General features: G+C 39.3%; 1 protein-coding gene across 1 annotated transcript in view; it reads right to left on the bottom strand.

The window, feature by feature from the left end:
• Positions 1-2,466: 2,466 nt before the first annotated feature.
• LOC149845389 (pyruvate kinase isozyme G, chloroplastic-like) overlaps positions 2,467-26,837 on the bottom strand; it is a 90,748-nt gene continuing 66,377 nt past the window's right edge. The window contains exons 4-12 of the mRNA XM_089995729.1: positions 25,542-25,676; positions 25,317-25,427; positions 25,111-25,199; positions 10,346-10,408; positions 9,289-9,464; positions 4,034-4,136; positions 3,778-3,926; positions 3,529-3,637; positions 2,467-2,743 (exon numbers count right to left, since the gene is read on the bottom strand). Of these exons, the coding sequence (XP_089851855.1) occupies positions 2,630-2,743; positions 3,529-3,637; positions 3,778-3,926; positions 4,034-4,136; positions 9,289-9,464; positions 10,346-10,408; positions 25,111-25,199; positions 25,317-25,427; positions 25,542-25,676 (1,049 nt within the window). The 3' untranslated portion in view covers positions 2,467-2,629. The remainder of the gene's footprint in view (positions 2,744-3,528; positions 3,638-3,777; positions 3,927-4,033; positions 4,137-9,288; positions 9,465-10,345; positions 10,409-25,110; positions 25,200-25,316; positions 25,428-25,541; positions 25,677-26,837) is intronic.

Genomic DNA, 26,837 nt, shown 5'->3' on the forward strand with positions numbered 1-26,837 from the left:
TTGGTAGCGTATTCTTCTTGGCTTTTCCTTTTTCATCGAAGAAAAAAAAATGAAGAAACTGCATGTTGGTATTCTTGCTTCATTAATGAAGAAACTGCATCACTATTAAACAACGTGCGTGTGTGTGTGTGTGTGTGTGTGAGAGAGAGAGAGAGAGAGAGAACCGAATCATCAGACCTAGAGGGGATTTAACCTCAGGTCTTATATGCTCAGATCTAAAATATGAATGATGGAGGAAACCTCAGACAAAAAAGCCCTGGATTTTAGGTCTGATGTTTAGAGTCAGACTCGAGAACATAGGGATCTTGGTTCTTTTAATTAAGGCCTAGAAATCTAGAGTATGGACCTGATTTCAATTTTTCATTCTTCAGGAGCCTCAGATACCGGTTCAGTTTCGAAATCAAGTTCTTACTGGAACCTCGGATCTCAGATCTGAGGTGATCATCACCATACATACCAAGAATAGTTGAATTTCATATTGACCGATGCTGCTGCAATTCAATTGATTGGTTACAAAATGCTCCAGTAGATCTTGACAAGTTTAAATGGTGCCCTCTTCAAATGGTCCAACTAAAATAAGTAAATATCAATGCCCCAAATAGAAAGGTTTCTCGTCAAACTGGAAGCTGAAAAGGAACCACGTAAAAACCAGCATCTTCCTGCAAATAAGGCAAATGTTGCTCTCCACTATTTCAATTTTCAGGTTTTCCATATCCCAAACTGTGATAGGTAGCTTGAAACTGAGAAAATGATTTCAAGTTGATCAGATCTCCCTTGCGTTTGGCTGAACAAGAAAAATCAGTTTGCAGCTAAAGATATAGTCATTTGCAAAAAGCAAAGAGAAATTTCCGATTTGTGGGCCAACCGGTTGCCCCTGATTCCAAATTTCCTGATATGGGCCCAGGTTTTTCTGAAAAATGACAAATAAGGATCCGCGGACACCTATGTTACCCTCACGAAATTACCTAGTTAACCTGAGTTAAAATTTTATAAAAAATCTAAAATACCCTTCTATCTTTACTTTCCTTGATTTCCCATAGTTCCTTTTCATGTGCAGCCCCCTCTTTCTTCCACACCTAGAGTTGGTAAACGAGCTTGAATTGTTCAAGTTTGGCTCATTCTTGTGGCAAACCAAGCCAGAGTTTGAGCTCATAATCAGCCCCAATTAAACCAGCCAATCTCAAGCCGGTAAACAGATTGTTTTCTAGCTGGAAGAAATAAGATTACAAAATAATGCATGTAAAATATATCTAAAATATTTTTCTTGATACCTAACGAGTTTATACTAGTCAAGCTGAGCCGAATACCTATTGTTCATCTTCAGCTTGCCAAGCCTACTTTACAAGCTGAGCCACAAGCGGCTCAGCTTGTTTCCCAGCCCTACTCCCACCCTCTTATTTCACTTCGCTTACTGTTTCTTGTGATCCATTTCCCATGGTCCTCACTGCTCCTCCTTTCTCCTAAGATCCCCACTGCTCCCCCATACTTCTCTCCCGGTCACAACCTCTCCCCGTGCTTCTGCTACCCCTACTCCCTTCTTCATCTCCATGGTGGGATGAAAAGGCCCCACATCCAGATATGATGCACATTCCGCTTCCTATTCCCAGAACCACGAGGGCCTTGAGAAGTTGATAGAAGCTGATGTACCAGGTTTGGTGATGCCCATAATGAAAGGAGATCTGAATCGAGTCATATCTCCCACCATGTGATGCAAGATCGTAACTACAAATTGGAAGGCAACATAAAAACGGAAGGAGCTAACCAGACAAATTAAGTGTATTTTAGCTAGAAACAGATTACTCAAAATCAGATAAAAAATGACCAATTTCAAAATTGAAGTCCAACGCAGACGCAGGATGGAGGATTCTTTCTGGTTGGCCAGGAGGAGAGACAGGCAGCAACTCAAATTCAATGGTGATGCACCATTGGAATGCAATCCAAAAGAACCCACCTGATTCCAGCAAAGGAAGGGTAGGCAATCAAGAACCAGGAGACAGTGAGACGAGACAGACTTCGAGGTGGGTGAGGTACTGGAGATCTGCCTGATCAGCCCCTTCACCAGCGCATTCAAGCCTTGGCTAAGGATATAAATATGTATGTTTCAAATCTAAAGGGACAATGGGAAACAAAAAAAATCACACTAACATGTGTTTAGATGACAAATCCCATTTGGGAGTTATCAGAAAAACTTTGACCCATATCAGAAAACCAAGAAAAGTGGGACCCATATTTCAAATTAGGGTAAATGGACTTTTCCAAAACACAAGAGGGGTGGAGGTGAGATGATTACAACTTTTAATTGGTTAATACATCTGGTTCCTACAGATGCCGTATTAGATATGACCCACTTCTGGATCAAGCAAAGCCCTGCTTCAACCATGCACGTTTAACTTACATGCACCATTTACTACATTATGACAAGTATGCATATAAATGCAGGGAAGAAGGTAGTGGGCAGGCTGGTGAGATAAAAATTATCTGGAACTTTTATTACAACAAAATAATGATATAATGGAACATGAGAAAAGAGGGCACCAACTAAACTTTGTAGCTGAACTAGCAAATACGGGATAAGCAGCTAACAAATACTACAAATATGGAAAAAAGGCCCAGTTCAAATGAAAAAGTGTCATCCTTGGACTTTCCTAACTTGAATATGATGTGTCGATTCTTGACGCCAGATTGGCTGAGTCCCACTCTGAACAAGGGTAACCTGTGCTCCTCCTTTCAACAGACCATGACCCTGAAATAAAAATATATATATGTATGTATGATGTCAATTATGCTAATAAATGTAAGCACAATTATTTTTGGGCACAGAAACTCATTCAACTTGTTTTCCAGTTCAAACCCATGGAGAAGGAAAGAATATTTCATAATTTGCCCCTCTTCTGTGAGCAGCTGCTATTACGTCCTAGAAACAAAAGTTTTGTGTAACACCTACAGGTCTCCAGCAGGCTATGATTAGTACACCACAGGGGACGAAGAAATGATTGCATCAGTAAAGTATATAAGACTGCCAAGACAAGCCTTGAGACCTGGGTATGTCCTGCTTGACTTGCAACTACAGCACGACCATGCAATAAGGCTAACAGATACATGTTCACAGCTGAACAGTCATGGTCACCCAGAACATGATGACATATCTGACATCCAAAAGCAAAAACTAATCTTTGGATCGTGTTTGGCGTGTTCTATTACTATTTTCATGTGTTAAAGTAAATTGACTGGGTATGAGATCTCTTTTGACCCAAAAAATATCTCAAACCATTTGGGAAAATCTAAATGGGTCGGATACCTGACCAGTTGACAGCCCAACTCATCCCCCTGAAAGTCGGATCAAGCCAACAGGATGGCAAGATTATTCTTTGATGGCCTGAATTACACTTCATGAATTTAGGATGATAACTTAACCCCAATTCTTCATTGTATCCTAAGCCTATAATGCATTTTTGTTGATACAATCTACGGCAAATGCCAGTTATATGCTTAAAATTAACATTATAGAACCACACACACACAGATTACCACCAAAAGGGAGAGTGCCCTGGAAAATGTTTCTTCTGCATCATCAGAGAACTCCATGTATATGGGTTGGACACCATGATAGAGTGCCAACCTCTGTTTCACTCTTTCTCTGCCAAGTGACAAGAAAATGTCAGTTCTTTAGAAAACACATGAGGGAAACAAGAAACATAAGGCTCCAATTGGATCATAATGATGGATAATACAGAAGGATTTAATGCCTGTTGTGTGCCATAATAAACAAAAACTTACTGATTTGTGAACGCAAACACTGTGGCAAAAGGTCTATAATGGCTTAACAGTATAGCCATAGACCCAGTTCTTGTGAAGACAATTATGGGAGTCCCAATGGTATTTGCCATTGTAGTTGCATGAAAAGCGAACATTGAACTCATGTTACTCTGGAAGAAGATAATAAAGAATGATTGACACTTTTGTATTGACATATTAAAAAATAAACAAAGAGAAAAAAAGCTTCAATCCTTCAGAACAAAACGGAAAGAATTACCTTCGGTGAAGTAGCAGGATTGGAAGAGATTGCTCCATCAAAAGTAGACAACTCGGTCCTCAAAGCCACAGTGTGCATGACTTTAACAGCTTTTAGTGGATATCTAATTACATAATCAGAACAATCACAAAGAGATTAACAAAAAGGGTGACAGAACGGACAAAACAAAGATTAGTAGAAGAAACAGACGCAAATATCGCAATATGACAACGCTGAATACAATTGTCAAAAGAAACTTCCTCTTCCGTTCATTCCACATGGCTGGCCAAACATTCAAGAATATCTTGGCTAGAACTTAGCAATATGATAAATAACAGCTGGAATTGTTACTGAAAATCTATAGAATATGCTTATCCACATGAAAAAAAAGGAAAAATAAAACACCCAACCGGATGCTTCATGATTTCACCAACTGATTACAGACAACACAAATCAGTTCCTAACAGTTTGAATGAGAGTTCTTTTCCTAATGTCAAAGAGCAGTAAAGTCAACAAACCTTCTCACAATAGATGCAAATCAGTTCTTCAAAAAGTTAAAACCATAGTAACAAATCTCGTCCTTTGGATATGCTCAGAAAAAGTGTTTTATCAAAAAAACTTGGCAAAATTAAAAATTTTACTCTAAAAATAATTGAGACAACAATCCAACCCAACCCCCACTCCCTTTAGGAGGGGCAGGGGATTTTTTTTCTTAATATTTGAAGCTATGTCACATAAGTGTAAAGCCCCGTGAAAAAAAAATCCGTGTCGGACACGTGTCAGACACATGCCCTGCACGTGTCGGACACGTGTCACGGTCGGTCCGCCGTTTCGGACCCGGATCCGAGCTAGACCCGAGACCGAACTCGGACCCGGCTTCTCGATCGTTCGAGAAGCCTGTGACTTTAAAAGTCACAGGCGTCGGGTGAGGGGCAAAACCCCTCGCCCCTTCTCTCTCATCTGCACCGCCCCCCTCACGCTGCCGCCGGCGATCAGCGACGCCGGCGAGCGTTCCCGTCAGGCCGCCTCCCCAACGACCGACGATCCTCCCTGCGGCCACCTCTTCGCCTCCGCTCTGAGTTCCGGCGACCCAGTGGCCCCCGAGCTTCGCTCCAGGTCTCCCCCTATCTGATGTCGACTGCGCCAGCCACCGACCACCCTTCAGCCACCAGCGACCTCGAGCACCGACGACTCGCCGTCAGCCATGGCCGCCGTCCTAGGTGCTGCAGCCGCCGGCGATCGTCGCCTCCCCCTTGTTCTGCTCCCGTGAGGCCTCTTTCCCCCTTCAGTCGCCGACGTTTCACAGCCGGCATCCTCAGCCGACGACGACCTGCGTTCCTCCCTGCAGTCGCCCAGCGTCGGCGATTCGCCACTCGTCTCCCCTCAGCATCTCCCCTCTAGGTGGTCTTCGGCAGCCGGCAACGTCGGCCGCCCCTTCGCTGTCTCCCCTTTCTGTCGCCGACGACTCGCAGCCAGCGTCCCCGGCGACCAGCGACTTCTCCCGTTGCCGTGGTCGTTCGAGGTATAACCCCTCTCTCTTCCTCTTTTGTTTTGGGTTGATCGACAGGGGGGCTGAGCCCCCTGTCGTCACCTCTTGTTGGCAGGGGGCTAAACCCCCTTGCCTCCCTTTGTTTTTAGTCGATAGGGGGCTGACGTTGGCCCTTCTTGGTAGGGGGCTCCGCCCCCTATGACTCCTTCCTGTTTGTTGTGGGTCGACAGGGGGGCTGAGCCCCCTGTCGCTTGTTTTGGCAGGGGGTTACCCCCCCTGCCTCTTTGCTGGTGGGTCGGCAGGGACCGAGTCCCTGCCACCACCTTGGGCTTCGGGGTGTGTCGGCAGGGACCGATCGAGCCCTGTCACCCCCCGTCTCTTCTCGCTTGATTGGGTTGGCAGGGGGCTCCGCTTCCCCCTGCCATTTGTTTTGTTGACAGGGGGTTCCTCTCCCCTTGTCCCTTTTTGGTGTTTTCCTGCAGAGGGCGAGGCTCCCCCCTGCATTTGTTTTCTGGCAGGGGGCGAGCCCCCCTGCTCCCTTGTTGGTTCTCGACCCCCTGCCTTTGTGTTGCTTGCCGGCAGGGGGTTAGCCCTCCCCTGCCTTCAGTTATTTTCCTCTGCAGGGGGCGGAGCCCCCCTGCACTCTTTGTTGTTCCTTGGCAGGGGGTTCTATCCCCCTGCCTCTTGCATTGTGCCGGCAGGGGGCGAGACCCCCCTGCCTCCTGCGTTGTGCCAGCAGGGGGCGAAGCCCCCCTGCTTTCTTATTTTCGAGCAGGGGCTTGCCCCCTGCATCTCTGTGTTTTCTGGCAAGGGGCTTTGCCCTCTTGCCTTGTTCATGCTGCCGGCAGGGGGTTGCGCCCCTGACAGGGGTTCCCCCCCCCCCCCCTGCCTTGTTGTGGCAGGTGTGGCAGGGAGCTTCTGCTCCCTCCCCTGCCTTTCTTTGTGCCTGGAAGACAGGGAGCTCCTGCTCCCTGCTTCTGCTGTTGTTGCCAAGCAGGGCTAAGGCCCCTGCCTCTGGCACCCCTGTCTGTAGGGTGCAGAGTTTCTGCATCTGCCTCCTGCAGGCAGGGAGGCCTTGCTGCCTTGTTGCTTGTTTATTTTCGGCATATGCTAATGTTCTGAGATCTCCAGGTTGAACGGTGGATCCAGCTCGCCCTCTGTGGCTCGAGCTCTTGCTTGCCTACGCTGCATGCGTACGAGGACCCGCAACCCCTTAAGGTAGGGGATTCTTGCGTGAAAGGACAATGAACTGATAAATGCTAAAATAAGAAAGATAACTAAAAGAGGACGATATATGTATACGTATAATATATATATGTACGTCTTTACCTTCAAGGACGCGGTTTCGCGATCCTTGTCCTCTTTACTTTTCCGCACTTTCCTTTCTGTCGCCTCCGCGCTATATGTGCCTAGGCTTTCTATTTCTGTCTTTACATTCCATGTTTTTAATTCAAGGACGTGGTTTCGCGATCCTTGTCCTCTTTACTTTTCCGCACTTTACTTTCCTGTTGCCCCGCGCTTTGCGCCTTGGCATTTACTTACTTGTGGTTGCCTTGTTCTCCAGGATGTCTTGTCCTTCTTTATGTTCATGCATTTTACTTTCTTGCATTTACTTGCTGCCCCGCGCTTTATGCGCCATGGCCTTTGCTTCTCGCTTTACTTTCTTGTACTGTCGTGCTTGCTCTTGCACTTGTCTTTTTCTTGTGTTCGTCCTTACCTTGTTGTTGTCTTGCTCATGCATGTATTCTTATATCTGTCGTATGCTTTCTTTCTTGCTTACGCTTATCGATCTATCGATGTGCAACCCTATGCCTCGTGAGTCGTCTTTTACACTTGTGTGGTCAGTATAGGGTCTCCTACCTCACGAGTCGCTTACGTAGTTGCCTGCTTGTGCGTTACGATGATCGAAGTATGATCTCATACCTCGTGTGGAGCTTTAGCGTTCTACCCTCGCGGTGCGGCTTCGCCCACCGAGTCTTGTCCCTCGTTTTGCCTTAGTATGTGCATGAGTTTGCCTCTTGTCAGCTTGCACTCCCTGAGTACAACTTCGAGTGCATAGTGTATATCGTCTCACTTGGCTTACAAGCCACGGCACACACTTATGCACTTCAGTTCTCAAAAGACATCGTCATAGGTGCAAACCTATTTTCAATATGTATAGCTTGTAAAGCAGAGGTAGCGGTCGGACCTCCCAAATTGATGTATTTGGGATAGACGTGTTACAACCTTGGTTTGCCTATTCGATACGACTTAGATAACCTTGTTTAGGATCCTGTGCACGAATGGGGCGGGGATCCTAGCAAGGTACTTACGCCATTACTAGATCGGCGTTACCTCACCTCTGATGCGAGACCTAGTTTCTAGGCTTTCTGGTTCAACCATGATTGTGGCGCCTTCCTTCGTGAAGGTATTGTTGGATCTCTTACGAGGGATCCATGTTCCTCCTCTAGTAGTTGTACCCTTAGTCACGTACGATATGTTTGGACTACGAGAGCAGGACGAGAGGTTTATAGTAACCTCTAAACGTGTATTGACACATTGAGCTAATCCTATTATGTTGTTTTCGCCTAATAGGCAGTTTGCTCGCGATTGTCTAAAGAACCCGAGCACGATCAGTTGGAACTGGAATGAGTTCATTGTAGGCTTCTATAAAAGTAGAAGCATTGGGATTTCCTGCGAGAGATCCATACCCCTCTCATCGTGGTTGTACTTTTGAACAGGTACGTTGCGTACTACGATGAGTAGGATGAGAGGTCTATGTGTGCCTCGAACATGCAATGGCATGTGTTTGAGATCACAAGAGTGATGTTTCTATCCTCACTGGGGATTGACCCCCTTTCATCGTGATTGTATATGTGAATAGTTACGATGCGTACTGCGGTGACTAAGATGTGAATTGTGTGCTTGCCTCGAACGCGCAATGGCGCGTATAACTCACCTAAATAATAATCATGCGCCTTCACAGGCAAGATGCTCGTTTGGGTTGAAAGACCAGAGCATGAGAATGGGACGGCGGTTAAGAAACCCTCCGTCGTGCTCATTCGGGACGGTTCATCAAGAGAGAGGATGGATGGTACAAAACTCCAATGGACAGTCATATATGGTAATCTCGGGCAAAGATCCGACCTTCCCCAGTCATCAGAGGTTAGGGAAAATCCTTCGGGCCACTTCTGCAGAAGTACGGATGTGCATCCATTGGGCCTTTGTTTGCCTTTGGGGATTTACTTTCTTGGTCACAGACCGTCCTCTTAGGAAGCGGACTCAGTCAGTCATTCGGGGTATAATAAAATACATAGCATAATGGACCTCTGAATCGATCTCGATTGTTTCTACGTTTTGCCTTGTGTGTACCCACAACAGCCTGCTCAAATTTATGTAACAGAGACTCTTCTAAAAGGAATAAACCCAATGTCAAAGGGAAGGATGAGGGCAGGCCCTCCTGCAAACAATGAAAGGAGGGTCTGCCTCTCCTTTTGATTGCATAAGAAGAGGTTTCCCAGAATATTTAATGTTGCTAAAATGTAGGGAATCGTTTTTTTCAAGGAAATATGTGATAAAATCATATTAATGTTTCACCCCTTAAAAGTTTAAAACTATTTCACCTACCATGCTTTTTTCAAAAAGAAGATAAATATGTGATAAATTCATATTTGGTGATATATTGAATTTTAGCATTTAGATCAAATTTGATGCATAATTTCATAATGTTTCTTCACAATAAGTTCAAAATATCACTGATATTTGTGACTATAGTGACAACTCTTCTTTGATACAGAAAAACACTCACTTTCCATGGGCAGTTTCACCAGACAGCATCACAGCATCAGCACCTTGTCTCGCTGCAATTGCTATGTCAGAAACCTCAGCCCTTGTTGGTGTTGGGTGATTTATCATGCTCTCCAACATGTTGGTTGCAACTATCACTGGTTTTCCCATGCTACGACACCTTCTAATGATCTCTTCCTGTTTTGGAACACAACCACAGTTGATCAAGATGAATATTTTTTTCCTAGTACTTCAATATCTAAATAAAATTTATGCGATCTATGTGCAAATATGGTAATGGAAAAGGAAATTTAGGTTTCAAATCACAGCAAGTCCTTTTGTGACTCAGAGAAGCCTTGAACCAAATAGCTTCTCAACTCAACTTACACGGCTAAACCCTAGCTCTGCAAGTAGACCAACTTTCTAAGAAATTCAAGTTGCTATTTGTCTCTGGTGAGATGGCCAAAGTTAACCAAGTCCCTACAATCTAGAGTCGTACTCATTCCAGCTGGCTCAGAGACTAAAAAAGACTATTCTTCCTACTTTTTTTCACTTGATTGGCTAGACAAGCTGATATACGGGGTGTTGAGCTCATCACCTAACCATTGGGATGCTTAAATTGTTCATATTACTAGGTAAATTTAGCAAACCTCAAGAGATTCAAAGATTAAAAATAAAGGGGAATTTCCTGAGACAAGAAGAATAAACAAAAATATGAAAAACAAGAAAATCAGATGGTTTTCATGGTAGTTGCAAGAAACTGAACCATATCAATACACATGGACAAGTCCACATGCATACACAGACGTACACACATGCACGTGTGTGTGCACATATGATGTATCAGGTGTAAATGTAGAACACACCTAACAAATCATATGCTGTAATAGATGTCCACATACAGCTGCTACTCCCAATATAAATGCTAGATTATACAATGTCATTTGCTCGATGTATGAAATTATGAATTCACATAACAAGCTTGAAATCATGCTAACCACATCATGACTAAAACATAAGTCAGAGAATAATCATTTCACGTTTCATAAATCAAATGGACCAATAAGAACAAAACACACCTGTAGTAGAGGAACCTCTTCAATTGGAAGTTCAGCTCCAAGGTCTCCACGTGCAACCATCGCCTAGAAAGAGTCCCCAAAAAGGTTGAGCACACAAAGCGGTGCATATTCATCAAATTGCAGAAGACAGCATTTTGTATATCAGATGATGCGCCACAAGCCATAAATCATTTGACTGCACTGTACCAACTTGTAACACTCACCTAAGTAATCTTATTCTTTAGTTTAGCTTCTTATATGTGAGATGACTATATCATATGTAATCTTATTCTTTAGTTTAGCTTCTTAGTTTAGTTAGAATTAGGCCAGTTAGAATAACTTTTATTTTCTGTTTTTAGGACATTCAAATAGGCTTATGCCTTTATTGACTTTTCAGTCAATAAAGCATAAAGCACTTTTATTTTCTGTTTTTAGGACATTCAAATAGGCTTATGCCTTTATTGACTTTTCAGTCAATAAAGCATAAAGCACTTTTATTTTCTGTTTTTAGGACATTCAAATAGGCTTATGCCTTTATTGACTTTTCAGTCAATAAAGCATAAAGCATTTATTGGCATTTATTGGAAGACGTTGGACTCCCAACAGCTCCAATTAGAGTCATTGGGAGCCCAACGACTCCCCCTCTCTTAGCTCTTTTCAGCCCTATAAATATGGGCTTTTACTTTTGCATTTTAAGACTTTTGTGTGTGGGTTTATTCCACTTTAATGAGATATATTTTTTCTTTCTTGTGTGTGCACTCTTTTGAATATTTCGGTTCTTGCGAGTGTGTTGAATGAACCTTTATGTTCATTGAGAAAGATCTTGTGTGTGCTTCTTTTGAAGTTTCGTTTGGGGTTTTATTTCTTTTCATGGTATCAAAGCTATGGTTGTGATCGAGCTACTTATCTCGGTGCATTGGGAAGTGTGCCACTCAAGTTTTGGAGAAAAAGAGGTGCTCTTCTTCAACCATATATAACAGAGTGATTAACAAGCTTGGAGATGTGTTCGTATCTACCATTCGTGGTAGGGTACATCTCTCTTCTCTACAGTCATTAAGTCTTTCTTTTTCTTCTTCTTATTAAGCCTTGTAAAATGGATGACACTGATAACGCCACCATTAAACCCATTAATCTTAATGATTCAAACTATGTCACATGAGCTTCAATTATGAAGCACCTTATATGAGGAAAGGGGTTATGGGAATTAGTAGACGGGGCCGATATAGAACCTACACTAATCCTCACCAAGGATGAAGGTGAGAAATAAATACCTCTCACGGAAGTAGAAAGGATAAAGGCCATTTCTACTTATGAAAAAAAATGGAAGGAATAGCGGAATGGGTCATGCCAAAATTATGTCTTGGCTTATTACAAGTATTGACATAAAGAAATGCTCGAGTCTTGCTAAATTCGAGCATGCTAATGATACGTGGGATTACTTTAAGAGAATGTATTCTCTTAAGGATATTGCACATGTGTGTAATCTACAAACTAAATTTCGGAATTTGGTTCAAGAATACAAGAGCATTAGAGAATACTACAATGGCTTGTCGGAATTGTGAGAAGAATTAGCTCTTCTTGAGCCAAAGTGGCATTGTCCACAAGATATTGAACTCCGCCAAAACCAAATAAATACGGAGCATTTTTTTCATTTTATTAGTGGATTACGATCGGAATTTGAATCCACTAAGTCTATTCTTCTCCATCGTGGAAAAGTGTCGTTAATAGAAGACACAATAGAGGAGTTGAGTATGGAAGAAAATAGACTAAAAAGTAGAATTTTCAAGAGCGATGACGACTCAGTTCTAGCCGTCTCGAAACCTAGAAACTTTGTCAAAACTTACAAACCTCCTAACTATGGAAGAGGAAATGATGATTTTGAGAAAAAGAAAATTATTTGCTACTATTGTCGTATACCTGGACATGTGAAAACTCATTATCCAAAATTAAAGAGACCTTATGAGAAAAAGGTTGCCTCCGTCGGACCACCACAAGAATCAAGCGAAACTTCCATTGGGAGTATGTCTCTTGCACAATTCGTGGAAGCACTCGGACCACTACTCAAGGGAGCATCTTCATCTACGGGAGTTATTGTCTCTTATGTGAGAACCTCTGATCCAGGTAAAACCCTATGGCTTCTTGACCCAGGTGCTTCTTTTCATATGACTTCGAATGTTGAAATATTATCCGAATGTCATAACTCAAATGGATATAATGTTTTTACTGTCGATGGAACATCACTAGAAATCAAAGCAATAGGAAATTTTGAAAAAAAATCTCAAAACTTAAAAAGATTTCATATTCCACAAATTAGATATATTCCCAAATTAAATCTCAATCTCTTGTTTGTTTCTCAACTATCTGACCATGGATATAACATTTCATTCTCCCCTCGTGGTTGTCGAGTGCAAGATCACCAGTCAGGAAAGCCGATTGAAGAACGCCATAGAGAATGAGGCTTATACTACATGAATTTTTTGAAAATTCCTAAGAATTCACTTTGTTGTAATGTTCAAAAAATGAACTTGAATCTATGGCATAGTAGAATTGTTCATCCTAGCATATCCAAGATTCAGTTTTTTCCAAATATGAAAAACTTTTGTAATTCTGAAACATTTAAATGTGAAAATGTATTCTGGGAAAAATGAAGAGATTACCCTTTCAAGAAAGAAATTTTGTCTCCTCTCGGCCTTTTGAGTTAGTGCATTCGGATGTATGGGGTCCTGCATCTGCTATGTCCGAAGGGGATTTTTCATATTATGTCATTTTTATAGATGATTTTACAAGACATACTTGGATTTATTTCCTCAAACATAAATCCGAAGTATTTTTTCATTTTCAAATATTTCATAAACTGCTTAAGAATCAATTTAAGAATGATAACTCCATTTTTCGTACTGATTCAGGGGGAGAGTTTTTGTCAAAAGAATTTAATGATTACTTAAATTTACATGGTACTTCATATCAAAGATCATGTTCGTATACCCCACAGCAAAATGACCTTGCAGAAAGAAAACATAAGCATATTATAAAAACAACAAGAACCCTACTCGTCACTCATCTAGTACCAAAAAAAAATTGGGCTGAAGCCACTCTAACCGCGGTATATCTCATTAATAGAATGTCATCCTCTGTGTTAAGCAATATTTCACCTGTTGAAAAACTCTTCAAACAAATCCCAGATTATTCAAGGTTAAGGGTATTTGGTTGTAAATGTTTTGTTTTCTTCAACAAAAATGACAAACTCTCACCTCGTGCTATTCCATGTGTGTTTCTTAGTTATACAAGCAATTAAAAAGGTTATAGATGGCTTGATCTTGAAACTAGAAAGCTATATGTCACAAAATGTATCCTTCTTAGAAAATAAAAGTTTTTTTAAATTAAAAACTCTAAAGAAATCGATGAATATTCCTTTCTACTGGACTTGGTTCTAGAGATTGATAAGGAAGATGTTGTTCAAGAAGATCAAAATGTGATAAGTACCGAATCATCTCTTCCAGAATGCATTCAATACTTAAGACGGGGTAACCTAGAGCAACCTCGTGCTCTAGAAAAATATACTAAAGCACAGGATCGTATAGAAACAAGAAGATCATCTAAGGTGTCAAAAGTACCTAAAAAATTGTATCTTATGAGTCTTTTTCGCCAAAGTACCAAGTGTATATTGCCCTGTTACATTCCTAGGTAGAACCTTCTAATTATGATACTACAAAAGAACATCACGAATGGGTTGACGCCATGTCAGCAGAGTTATGTGTCTTAGAAAAGACAAATACATGGACTATTCAAGATATTCCATCAGGAAAGAAACTTATAAGATGTCGTTGGGTATACAAAGTCAAAACCAAGAGTGATGGCACTCTTGAACGTTTTAAGGTCCGGCTAGCTGCTAAAGGCTATTCCCATGAATATGGAATAGATTATGAGAAAACTTTTGCACCGGCCGCTAGAATGACCACTGTAAGAACTTTGATTGCTCTTGTCTCTGTAAAGAAATGGCATATCTTTCAGATGGATGTCAAGAATATGTTCATCAATGGTAGTCTAACTGAAGAAGTTTACATGGAATCTCCACCTGGTATTAAGATTCCTTAAGGAAAAGCTTTTCGTTTACATAAGGCCTTATATGGACTTAAACAAGCTTCAAAGGCTTGGTATGACAAATTTAGTCAAGTTATGCTTGCTTTTGGCTTTCAATTTTGTCTTACTAACACAACTTTGTTTATTAAGAAATCTAATGCAAGTATTATTATTATTCTCCTTTATGTGGACGACATGATCATCACAAGGAGTGATAAACAGAGACTTGACAATATCAAAAAATTTCTCAAAAACTATTTTGAAATGAGTGACTTGGGTTGTAATGAAAAGAGGCGGAAGCACCAATAGAGCAAAAAGTCACTCCTTAAGAGTGACTACAAGAGCCAAGAACACAAACACCAAATGTGCACACACAAAACTCACAAATATAGGAAATGACTTAAAGTCATAAGTTGGATTTATTGAAGAAAGAAAGAGAAGGGTGTAAAAACCCATACATTTACAAGGGGGAACCTCCTCTTTAAATAGAGGAGGGAAGCACTAAAGAGGACCCATAAAGGGGGATCCCTTCTAGTCGTTGGGAGCCCCAACGGTCATAAATACGACTGTTGGGGCCCCAACGACTAGATGGGTGGGGCCCCTTTATGATTCCAAAAAGCAAAAAGAAAAAATAAAAAAGGAAAAAGAAAAAAGGAAAAAAGAGAAAAAGGTGAAAAAGAAAAAGGTACATTTGGGAATTACCAAAATACCCCTATCAGGTTTTTGGTTTATACAAAACAGAAAAAGAAAATATAATTATGTATATATACATATATATGTATATATACTTATATATATATACTAATGTATATATATATATAAGTATATGTATATATATATTTATATATACATAATTTAACATGCCCCCTCAAACTTTACGGGGAGAAGACCGAAAGTTTGCCAAGAAGAAACATGAATCGTGGAGTTGGGAGCGCCTTGGTGAAGAAGTCAGCTAGTTGATATTCTGAAGTGACATATGGCAATGTGATGGTTCCTTTGAGATATTCGTCTCGAACATAATGGCAATCCATTTCGATATGCTTGGTCCGCTCATGAAAGGTGTGATTGCTGGCAATGTATATCGCACTCTTGTTATCACAACAGAGCTTGGTGGGAGTGAAAATGTTAACGCCCATGTCACTAAGAAGACTTCTGAGCCACACAATCTCCATAGTTGTCATTGCCATAGCCCGATATTCAGCTTCAGTAGATGATAAGGAGACCTTCTGCTGCTTCTTGCATCTCCACGAGATGAGAGATTCACCTAAAAAAATGCAAAGACCCGTAATTGAGATCCGATCATTGGGATTTCTTCCCCAGTCAACATCAGTAAAAGCAGTTAATTCAAGAGATGAGGAAGAGGATAAGAAGAGTCCCTTGGAGATGGTATTTTTGATATATCGCACAATTCTCATTACGGCCGCCATATGAACCGTAGTAGGAGCGTGCTGAAATTGGCTCGCTGCATGAACCGCATGAGCTATATCTGGACGTGTGATGGATAGATAGGTGAGGGATCAAATTAATTGGCGGTAGGGGGTTGGATCTTCAAGAAGAACACCATCTTCAAGTCTTAGTTTCGCATTGATAACTTCAGGAGTCTCCACTTTCTTTTCATCAGATATTCCTGATTTGGTACAAATTTCCGCAGCTAACTTCATTTGAGATAAGATGTACCCACGCGCTGAATAGGCCACTTCAATTCCTAAAAAATATCTCAAATAACCAAGGTCAGACATATCAAAAGTATCTTTTAATATAGACTTAACATCATTTACTCCCTTTTTGTCATTCCCAGTGATGATTATATCATCAACATACAGCAGAAGCATAATAATGGAGTCACCTGTTCTTTTGACAAAAAGAGCAGTGTCAGTATAACAAGAAGAAAAACCTAAATTGATTAATACATTACTAAACCTGTCATACCAAGCTTTAGGAGCTTGCTTAAGTCCATATAAAGCCTTTTTTAATTTTAAAACTTTTCCACTTAAATTCATACCTGGAGGTGGTTCCATATAAACTTCTTCATTTAAATTATCATTCAAGAAAGCATTTTTAACATCAAGTTGAAAGATGGGTCATTTTTTGACAGAAGCTATAGCAATAAGGGCTCGAACACTAGTCATTCGAGCAACTGGGGCAAAAGTTTCATCATAGTCTACCCCATACTCTTGGGCATAACCTTTGGCTACCAACCTAGCCTTATATCTTTCCAATGAACCATCACTCTTAGTTTTTACTTTAAACACCCATCTACATCCAATGGGTTTCTTGCCATTGGGAGGATCAATGATTTCCCAAGTTTGTGCCTTTTTAAGGGCATTAAGTTCAAGCTCCATAGCTTCATTCCAATTATCATATTGTTTAGCATCATTGTAATGTAATGGTTCATGAAAGGAGTGAATAGCAAGAAGACATGCTCGATAATTAGGGGAAAAGGAGTCATAAGAAACAAATCTATTTGGAATCTTAGGAATGCGATTTGATCTTCTTTGAGAGGTTTCTTCTATCGACTCATTTTGAGAAAATCTTTCAAGGGCACATGGAGGATTTCTTTCATTCCTTCTAGAGTAGACTTGTATTTGTCTTGAAACATTTTCTTCTAAGTTTTGATCATTATTTGGATGTTTAACAAGATCTTCATTAAGAGGTTCATCAAGATCAATATGATCATCTATGATGTTTTCTTGAGGTAGCAAGTCAAATAAAAAGGAATAGTCAATATTTTCATTTGGTTGATGCGAAAAACCATTTTCTTCTTCGAGGAATGTGACGTCTTTTGAGATATAAAGTTTATTATTAAGTATGTCAAAACATCTATATCCTTTTTGTTTTTCGCCATATCCCAAAAAAATACATTCAATAGCCCTAGGAGAAAGTTTATCATTTTTGCGAGTTAAAACAAAGCATTTACATCCAAAAATTCTTAATCTTTTATAATCGGGAGACATATTGTAAAGTTTTTCAAATGGAGAAAGATTTTTCAAAGAGGATGAAGGTATTCTATTGATGAGATATGTTGAAGTTAGAACCGCTTCGGCCCAAAAGGATTTTGGGATATTTTTTGAAATCAATAATGTTCTTGTAGTTTCTATTATGTGCCTATGCTTTCTTTCCGCAAGACCATTTTGTTGCGGAGTGTTGGGACAAGAACGTTGATGACAAATTCCATTTTCTTTTAAGAAATTTTGAAAATCATTAGACATATATTCACCTCCCGAATCGGACCTAAGAATAGATAGATTTCCCAAAAATTGATTTTTAACCATCGCATGAAATTCTTTAAAGAACAAAAAAACTTCAGATTTGCGGCTTAAGAAGTATATCCACGTAAATCTAGTGAAGTCATCAATAAAGACCACATAATACGAAAAACCTCCTTTAGATAAAATTGGGGAAGGTCCCCATACATCGGAATGAACAAGTTCAAAAGGCCGAGTGGCAAAATAACTTCTTTGAGGAAACGGAGTAGCTTTAGATTTCCCAAAAATGCAATCTTTACAAGTCATGTGATTGTCTTTACAAGTATTGTCCAAAAAAGGGAGAAGAGACATTTTTACAAAATTTGGATGACCAAGTCTCTCATGCCAAATTCCAATACTTTTGTCTTTAACAAGATTGCAAGATGACTTGGATGGAAGCGTCAAAAAGTCCATAAAATAGAGATCACCCCTTCTATGGCCTTGCCCAATCAGCTTCCCTGACTGGAGATCCTGCACGATGCAATCTTTAGGTGAGAAAGAGACTTGGCATCCATGGTCGGTGATTTGGGACACGTAAAAAAGATTTAAATTAATTTTTGGAACAACTCTTTAGGAACAAAAAAGTTTTGAGAATTTTTGAAGTCAAGTGTTCCAATACTTTCAATTTTTAAAGACGTTCCATCGGCGGTTGAGACATAGGAGGACATAGGTTCGGAAAAAACATTGGAAAGGGAGTTTTTATGAGATGTCATATGGAAAGAAGCACCAGAGTCTAGTATCCACATACCTGGAGGTGATGAAGAGTAGGCGATGGCGGCTCCGAATGTTGAAGGAGAAGACTTGAGAAGGTGTTGGAGAACTTCGGAGATATGATTAAGAGTTTCTTTGATATCTCCTTCTTTGGTACTTTCTTCTTTCTTTGGAGAATTTTCTCCAACCGCGGCAACCTTTCCTTTAATCTTAGGACAAACCGGTCTAATGTGTCCCGGTTCATTACAATAGTGGCATATGATTCCCTTTCTAGGCCCATTGATATTTTTGTTAAAGTGGGGAGGTCTATATGCTTTAACATTTAAACCGGGCCTATTAACGGCCAAAACCTCATCATTCCTAATGCTCAAGCCAAGTCGAGTTTCTTCTTGACATACCTCGGCAAGAGCATCTTCAATAGGTAGGGCTTTGCTTCTATGGAGAAGAGATGCCCTCACTTGTTCAAATTCCGGGCGAAGCCCATGAAGAAATTGAAAAAAGTGCTCCTTTTCAATTTGTTTCCTTCTTAGTTCAATGTCTTGTGGAGCAACCTATTTGGGCTCAAGAAGGGCAAGCTCATCCCAAAGAGGGGTTAGAGAGCTAAAATAATCCCGAACACTCATATCCATTTGTTTAGTGAAACGAATTTTTTCTTGACAAAAGAATTGCCGAGCAAGATCCTTTTGGGTATACATACCCTTAAGGAAAAACCAAGCCTCATTGGCTCTTCTAAACTTGGCAATATTGGCACAATTTTTAAGATCTACGTTGTTCATAAACCATGCCAAGATTTTGGCATGGTTACTTTCCCAATCCTCGATTTTGGATTGATGTTCATTAATGGCTTTGATGCGCTCATCGCCATCTAAAGCCTTTTCAACTTCATTTTCAATTTTGGTAAGAACAAGAGAGGGTTCGGGAGTAGTCCCCATAACAAAACCCCAAAGTTTCTTACCTCCTAGATGATTTTCCATAGCGGAGGCCCACATGAGATAGTTGGACCCATTTAGCTTGAAAGAGAGCTCCACTTTAGAGTCACGTTCCATCGGCACCAAATATACTTCCTTTCTTCAAAACTTTGAGAGGCAAGCCCAATCACCAACCGAGCTTTGATACCATGTAATGAAAAGAGGCGGAAGCACCAATAGAGCAAAAAGTCACTCCTTAAGAGTGACTACAAGAGCCAAGAACACAAACACCAAATGTGCACACACAAAACTCACAAATATAGGAAATGACTTAAAGTCATAAGTTGGATTTATTGAAGAAAGGAAGAGAAGGGTGTAAAAACCCATACATTTACAAGGGGGAACCTCTTCTTTAAATAGAGGAGGGAAGCACTAAAGAGGACCCATAAAGGGGGCTCCCTTCTAGTCGTTGGGAGCCCCAACGGTCATAAATATGACTGTTGGGGCCCCAACGACTAGATGGGTGGGGCCCCTTTATGATTCCAAAAAGCAAAAAGAAAAAATAAAAAAGGAAAAAGAAAAAAGGGAAAAAGAGAAAAAGGTGAAAAAGAAAAAGGTACATTTGGGAATTACCAAAATACCCCTATCGGGTTTTTGGTTTATACAAAACAGAAAAAGAAAATATAATTATGTATATATACATATATACGTATATATACTTATATATATATACTAATGTATATATATATAAGTATATGTATATATATATATATTTATATATACATAATTTAACATTGGGTTTCTTAAGATTTTTCCTTGGAATCAAAATGACCTATTCTCCTAGAGGTTATTTACTAACTCAGGAATCACAAATGAAAAACATGTTGACACTCCTGAAGTCGTCAATGCCAAAATGAAGATTGATGATGGAGAACCACTTAAGAACCCAACACCTTACAGACAACTTGTTGGGGCATTGTCTTACCTTTTCATCACACGACCGGACATCGCGCATGTTGTCCACACAGCAAGTCAATTCCAGCATGCTCCTACTACTGTTCATATGGGAGCAATATTACGAATTATCAAATATCTTAAAACCAGTAGTAGATGATTTTTTTTGTTTGCTTCTTCACTACAATTAACTACTTATATTAATGCAGATTGGGGGGGTGATCCTAATGATCGACACTCAATTACTGGTCTTTGTGTGTTTTTAGGCGAATCCTTGATTTCTTGGCGGTGCAAGAAGCAACAAAAAGTCTCGCTTTCATCAACTGAAACTGAGTATCGGGTCATGGCTATAACCACTATAGAAGTAGTATGGCTAAGAAGACTTCTTCAAGACATAGGTGGTACAACTATGGGGCCATCACAACTATGTTGCGACAACAAAAACTATATTTACATCGCCAGCAACCGAACATTTCATGAACGAACGAAGCATATCGAGATGGATTGTCACTATGTACAAGAGGAATTTCTACGCAGCACCATTGATCTCTCGTATATCTCCTTAGAATATCAGTTGGTCGACTTCTTTACCAAACCTCTTGTTGCTCCCTGGTTCCATTTTCTCTTAAACAAACTTTCGGTTGTCCAACCGTAAGTTTGAGGGGGAGTGTTAAAATTGTAATTTCATAGTTAATCTCATATGTGAGATAACTATATCATATGTAATCTCATTCTTTAGTTTAGCTTCTTAGTTTAGTTAGAATTAAGGCTAGTTAGAATAACTTTTATTTTCTGTTTTTAGGACATTCAAATAGGCTTATGCCTTTATTGACTTTTCAGTCAATAAAGCATAAAGCATTTATTGGCAGTTATTGGGAGACGTTGGACTCCCAACGACTCCCCCTCTCTTAGCTCTTTTCAGCCCTATAAATATGGGCTTTTACTTTTGTATTTTAGGATTTTTGTATATGGGTTTATCCCACTTTAATGAGATATATTTTTTCTCTCTTCGTGTGTGCACTCTTTTGAATATTTCGGTTCTTGCGAGTGTGTTGAATGAACCTTTGTGTTCATTGAGAAAGATCTTTTGTATGCTTCTTTTGAAGTTCTGTTTGGGGTTTTATTTCCTTTCAGAATTTACATTAAGATTACAGAATGGTGGCAACTCTAGGCATATGGGATTGTTTTGAATAGCTTACTCAATTATAGGGAGTGTCCAAGCTGTAGTGCCCTTCATTGTAGTAACTTAATTTTAACACTCACCTAAGTGGAGTGCACATGGAGATTCAGCATGGTGTCAACTCTAGGCTTGTGGGTTTTTGTTGAATAATTAAACTATAGCAAATCCCCTTGAAGTGTTAGATTTAGGGTTCCTGAGTTTCCTGCAGAAAGAGAGAGAAGACAGCAGCAAGTAGGGGCAGAATGCACACACTATTCCCAATCAGGGAAATTGTGCCTCTTGCTATTCCTTTTATATTAACTGCTCTAATAAGTTAGATACCAGAAATACCCATGTTTACATACGATACAAAAGAATAGTAATGGGGGGGCATTTAAGACAAAAGAAAGAATGATAAACAACATTGGTAACATTGATCCTAGATCCAAACCCAGATCTGACCCATGCTAATAGCCTCCCTCATCCCTTGTTCTATCCTTGGTCACTAGACAGAGCTTTACCTTGAGCTTCGGGATTATATTTGGGTCATCCTTGAACTAGCATTTTGCCTTTACATGACCATTTTTTTTGCAGATATAGCATATAGGAATATTATTAGAGTTACATCTTCCTGCAAATGGGGTTCTATTAGGAGTAGGAAGTATTTCACGTCCTCCCTGATAAAAACCTTTGCTTCTATCACGTCCATGATTCTAAAATGTTCCTGTAACCAACACCTCATGTGAATCTGCTTCACCCATTCCTGTGTCAGACATTCCTTCAATGACATCTCATAACTAAGGAGCTTGGTCTTCGTATCGTCAAACTACAAACAATCTCAGTGTACCACAAGGTTGTGGACAGCACATGAAACACGGGTCCCAAACCAACTAGAGCTTGTTGAATTTTGTTTTTTCTCTGAAACTTCACATCCAATCAATGTTAATTGATCTATGATAGATTAAATTTTGTTGAAGTACTCCATAACAAACATGGAGGCTTCCTGTTTCAACATCTGAAATTCTCTTTTCGGGTAAATGACCTTATCCTCCGAAATCTGAGAATAAGTCTGCATTAATGTGTTCCATAATACCATGGTACTGCAGTCATCTGGAACTCCCACTAATACTTCCTAAGACAAAATCGAAGTAATGTATGCTACTAAAGCCTGATCCTTTTTCGTCCAGATGGTACGATCTGGATGGCAAACTATTCTGATTGCAGTGATAGCCCATTTGTCATCTTCAACAGAAACTCAGGGGGAGAAGACTGATCCATCTAAGTGACCAGCAAGATCCTGGCTCTAGATGAAGGGAATAATTTGCCTCTTTCAGGTAAGAAAGTTAGAATTGTTCAATTTTTCAAAGATCAATTGGCTGAGAAAAATGGCAGAGATGGTCTCTTAGGACGAATTTGAATCCACGAAGAATAAATGAGGACAGACAATGTCGCATGATAAACCACGGAGTAAAGTAAGCCAGAAAATGATAAATGCTTTTTTTTGTAGATCGGGTCATAACAGAACCCAACGATTACCAATAATCAACATAAATATTTTCATCAAACCCACATAAAAGCATCAATCTTGGGTTGCTATGGCACCACAAATATATATCAAGAGAATCATGTGATATAAAAAGGAAATGACAGATTCAATCAAGAAAGCATGAGATCAATCAAGAAGATAAAGAGGAAAAGGATAGAAGAAAGGATTTAATGATTTTAATCGATAAAGAATAAGACCCAAAATACGTTTTGAGGAAAAACGTGACCCAAAAGTTTTTAAGGAAGAAACGCAAGCAAGCTTTATGGGAATCAAGGTTAAAAAAATGAATCAAGAATAATAGAGAAGCAAGAAACGCAGATTTGAAGAAAAAGGCAGATTTGGAGAAAACGTGAGGAAGAAGAAAACGATGAGAAGGAATAGATGATAATCTGGAGAGAGAAATCAGATCTTGAAGGTCACAAAGACTTACCAGTTCTGATCTGAATCATGGCTCTGATACCATGTTAGATTTAGGGTCCTTGAGTTTCCTGCAGAAAGAGAGAGAAGACAGCAGCAAGTAGGGGCTGAATGCACACGATTCCCAATCAAGGAAATTGTGCCTCTTGCTATTTCTTTTATATTAACTGCTCTAATAAGTTACAGACCAGAAATATGCCTGTTTACATATGATACAAAAGAATACTAATAAGAGCATTTAAGACAAAAGAAAGAATGATAAACAACATTGGTAATATGGATCCTGGATCAAAACCCAGATCCGAACCATGCTAATAAGAAGCAGTGCTTTACATGAGATGTAAATAATGTCATATCTCTTTTGAATGAAGGGATGCAGGGAAAACCTCGCTGAACTCTATTCTCTAGGAATCAATAACATAACCATTTGCATGTTTACGCATATGATAATTCACCTGAACAAGAGAAGTGTACACATGAAGAACATAAAGAATGGTATCCTAATGATAGCTTCTAGAATATGAAGTCATCGTCAAGCAAGCACATAACATCAAGAAAAATATCTTCTTACAACTAGATGTTGTGGCATTAGCTTTCTCCACCACAAACTATGTGCGTGAATGTAAAGCATTAAGAGCACCAAAAAATCCAACTTCACGTCATATTAACCATAGTTACCAAGATGGGTCACAGCAACATCTTGTCGATGCAATTCCTCAAGATATTGTAGTTCTTTTTTATCTCAGGAAGTCTCGGCATTAAAAAGAAGAATGACAGAACATATAAACAAAACAAAACTAGATTTTTGCAAAATTTTCTCCATTAAAAAAATACCAGACAACAAAAAAATAAAAATAAAAAACACAAAAATATAACATATGACAGTATTTTTGCGATATTATCCATTTTTTCTGAATGATAATATTTTGAAAACATTGAAATATTTTATCTATCATGGCAATATCATGATATTTTCAAACAATATCAATATATATTAACTAAATCAGATCAAAGTCTTGCTCGACTTGAATAATATGAAGGCTTGAGCATCACTAGAACAAACTTTGCAATGAAAACTTAATGATGAGATAAATAATGAAGGCATAGAGATCCTTTTGCACCGAGCAAAGTTTGCAACAGCTTTTTTTTCTCTATTATAAGTTCTGCAAAATAAGGCACTAGCGTTCAGATGGACTAAATATTCAACCGAACAAAATGAAACCAAATACATTAAATAACAAGCAAGCAATGTTTCTCATTAACCATTTACAATTTGACACAAATATCAACATATTCTCATAAAACATCTATTAGAAAAAGAAAATACTAGAAAGATACATCTTGGATAAGAAAAACAGAGCACATTACACTGAAAAGTAGAGTTTTCTTTTAATGCTAGGAAAGGTGACTATATTTCATCCTTTAGGCTCCGTTTGGGAGCCGGAGATGGAAAGGGAGATGGTATTTAAAATGAGGGTGTAATTAATACCACCTACTCCTACAGGTATTTGAGAACCCTGTTTTGGGAGACGAGAATGGTGTTGAGAGTGGAGATGGGTCATTTTCAACTACATCCTTACAAGGATGTTGACAACTCCAGCCTCATATCCCATTTTCCTCTCCACTCCCATCACCTCTCTCATCTCCTCTCCAACACCGGCTCCCAAACAGAGCCTTACCAGCATCATAAATCCATTTCTCGGAGGGCAAAGAGAAAAAGAAAACAGAAAAACCAGAAGCTATGAAACATAATTAAAAAGGCGTACCCCATCAGATGCAGATATTATGGAATGTAGATTTGGTATGGAATCTGCACTTTCTATTTTGACAGTCACATGAATATCTGCCCCACAGCCTTCAAAGCACAAACAATGTCATCCATGACAACAAAGAAAAGCAAAACACAACCAATGAAAACATAAAAAATCTGACAACATATAAGCATTATCTGAGGATAGAACTTGGCACTTACTTTTGAGGTAATCCTTCAATTCGTGAACCACTTTAGCGTCCTTTACAAAAGAAACAGCATAAAAGTCAACTTTATTATCCACCCCAAATTTAATATCCTCCCAATCTCTATCTGCAACCACATAAGATAATCAATATTCAAGACCAAATGCCAACTTATTCTAACAAAGAGTTCATCATCAACACACAAGAGAAAAAAATGGCCGAGTAATGAATAATTTTTTACCTGTTATAGATGGCAAGGTTGCACTTTTGCCACGCACATTCAAATGGCGCCTTGATTTGAGCTCACCTCCATCAATAACTTTGCATTTAACAGTATCCGCATTCTTTGATTTTACAACTAATGACATCATACCTCCTATTACAGCAACAGGAAGACAACCCATTAGCGTTAAACCATGTATAAGTCAACTTGCAGCTCATCATGCATTCAGTTCTTTGTCAAGAACATGAACTTAGTGATTACCCATCTCAGAATAAACTAATCATATTCATTCTATAAGCTTCTTTCATTATCATCATAAAAAACTATTTAGGTAGCAGATCTGTTGGCCCATTTCTGAAGGTTTTTATTTTGAAAAGTTCAATCTTTATGATTTAGCATTTTATATGGACTTTTCAGATCATTCAAAGCGACAATTCTAAGCGATTTCACAAAAACATCACCATAAACTCATAAAATCATGTGTAAAGTGTTGAATATTTACTGCATCAAGTGGCTCACGGCAACATTTAGTCAAACTAGCATGATACTGATATTGTTAACCATGTGTTTCACAAGCAAAACTACATGTTGCTCATGAAAAAACAATGGCAGCTTAGATCCTGAAGATATTTGCATGCAAATTGACTGATTGTGCAACTTGGAATGACAGAGGTAACTTTCCTTGTTTTCCTGCAAAAATCACTCCAAGTGTGACATGAGATACCACAATTGAAGTCTCTAGTCAGGAATATTTGACGAAACATAGGAGATCAAAGTATCTTGGGCCTATCTCATGAACAGATCAAAAATAGATAGATAACAACATTTTATAGTCTAATCAATGATTCGCCGGGTGTCGAAATATGTGAATCATTTACTAAAGCTACCAGATCGAAAATTTACGACGTTCCAAAAAAATAGATACATCCAATCTCACACATGGTAAAGATTTATGATACATTATAAAAGATTCAAGCAGAATGCAAAGTAAACAACCATAATTATTTCTAGGGTAGGCAATGGGCCGGGCCGCATATGTCAAACTAGCTATTAAGGTTAAAAGAGAGTGTTATAGAAATCTAAGTAAGAGTCGTGATAATGAGAATTTGGAGAAGTATATGGTAACAAAGAAGGAAGCTAAAAAAGTAGTTTGAAACGCGAGGGATAAGGTATATAAGGAGGTCTATGACAAGTTGGATATCAAGGAGGGCAAAAAGGATATTTATAGGCTTGCAAAGATGAGAGATATGAAATCGAGGGATCTGGGTATGGTTAGATGTATCAAAGATGAAACGCAAAGGGTTTTAGTTAAAG

Source organism: Nuphar pumila, chromosome 2, assembly GCF_984573655.1.
Source record: "Nuphar pumila chromosome 2, dmNupPumi1.hap1.1, whole genome shotgun sequence".
Taxonomy (NCBI): Eukaryota; Viridiplantae; Streptophyta; class Magnoliopsida; order Nymphaeales; family Nymphaeaceae; genus Nuphar; species Nuphar pumila.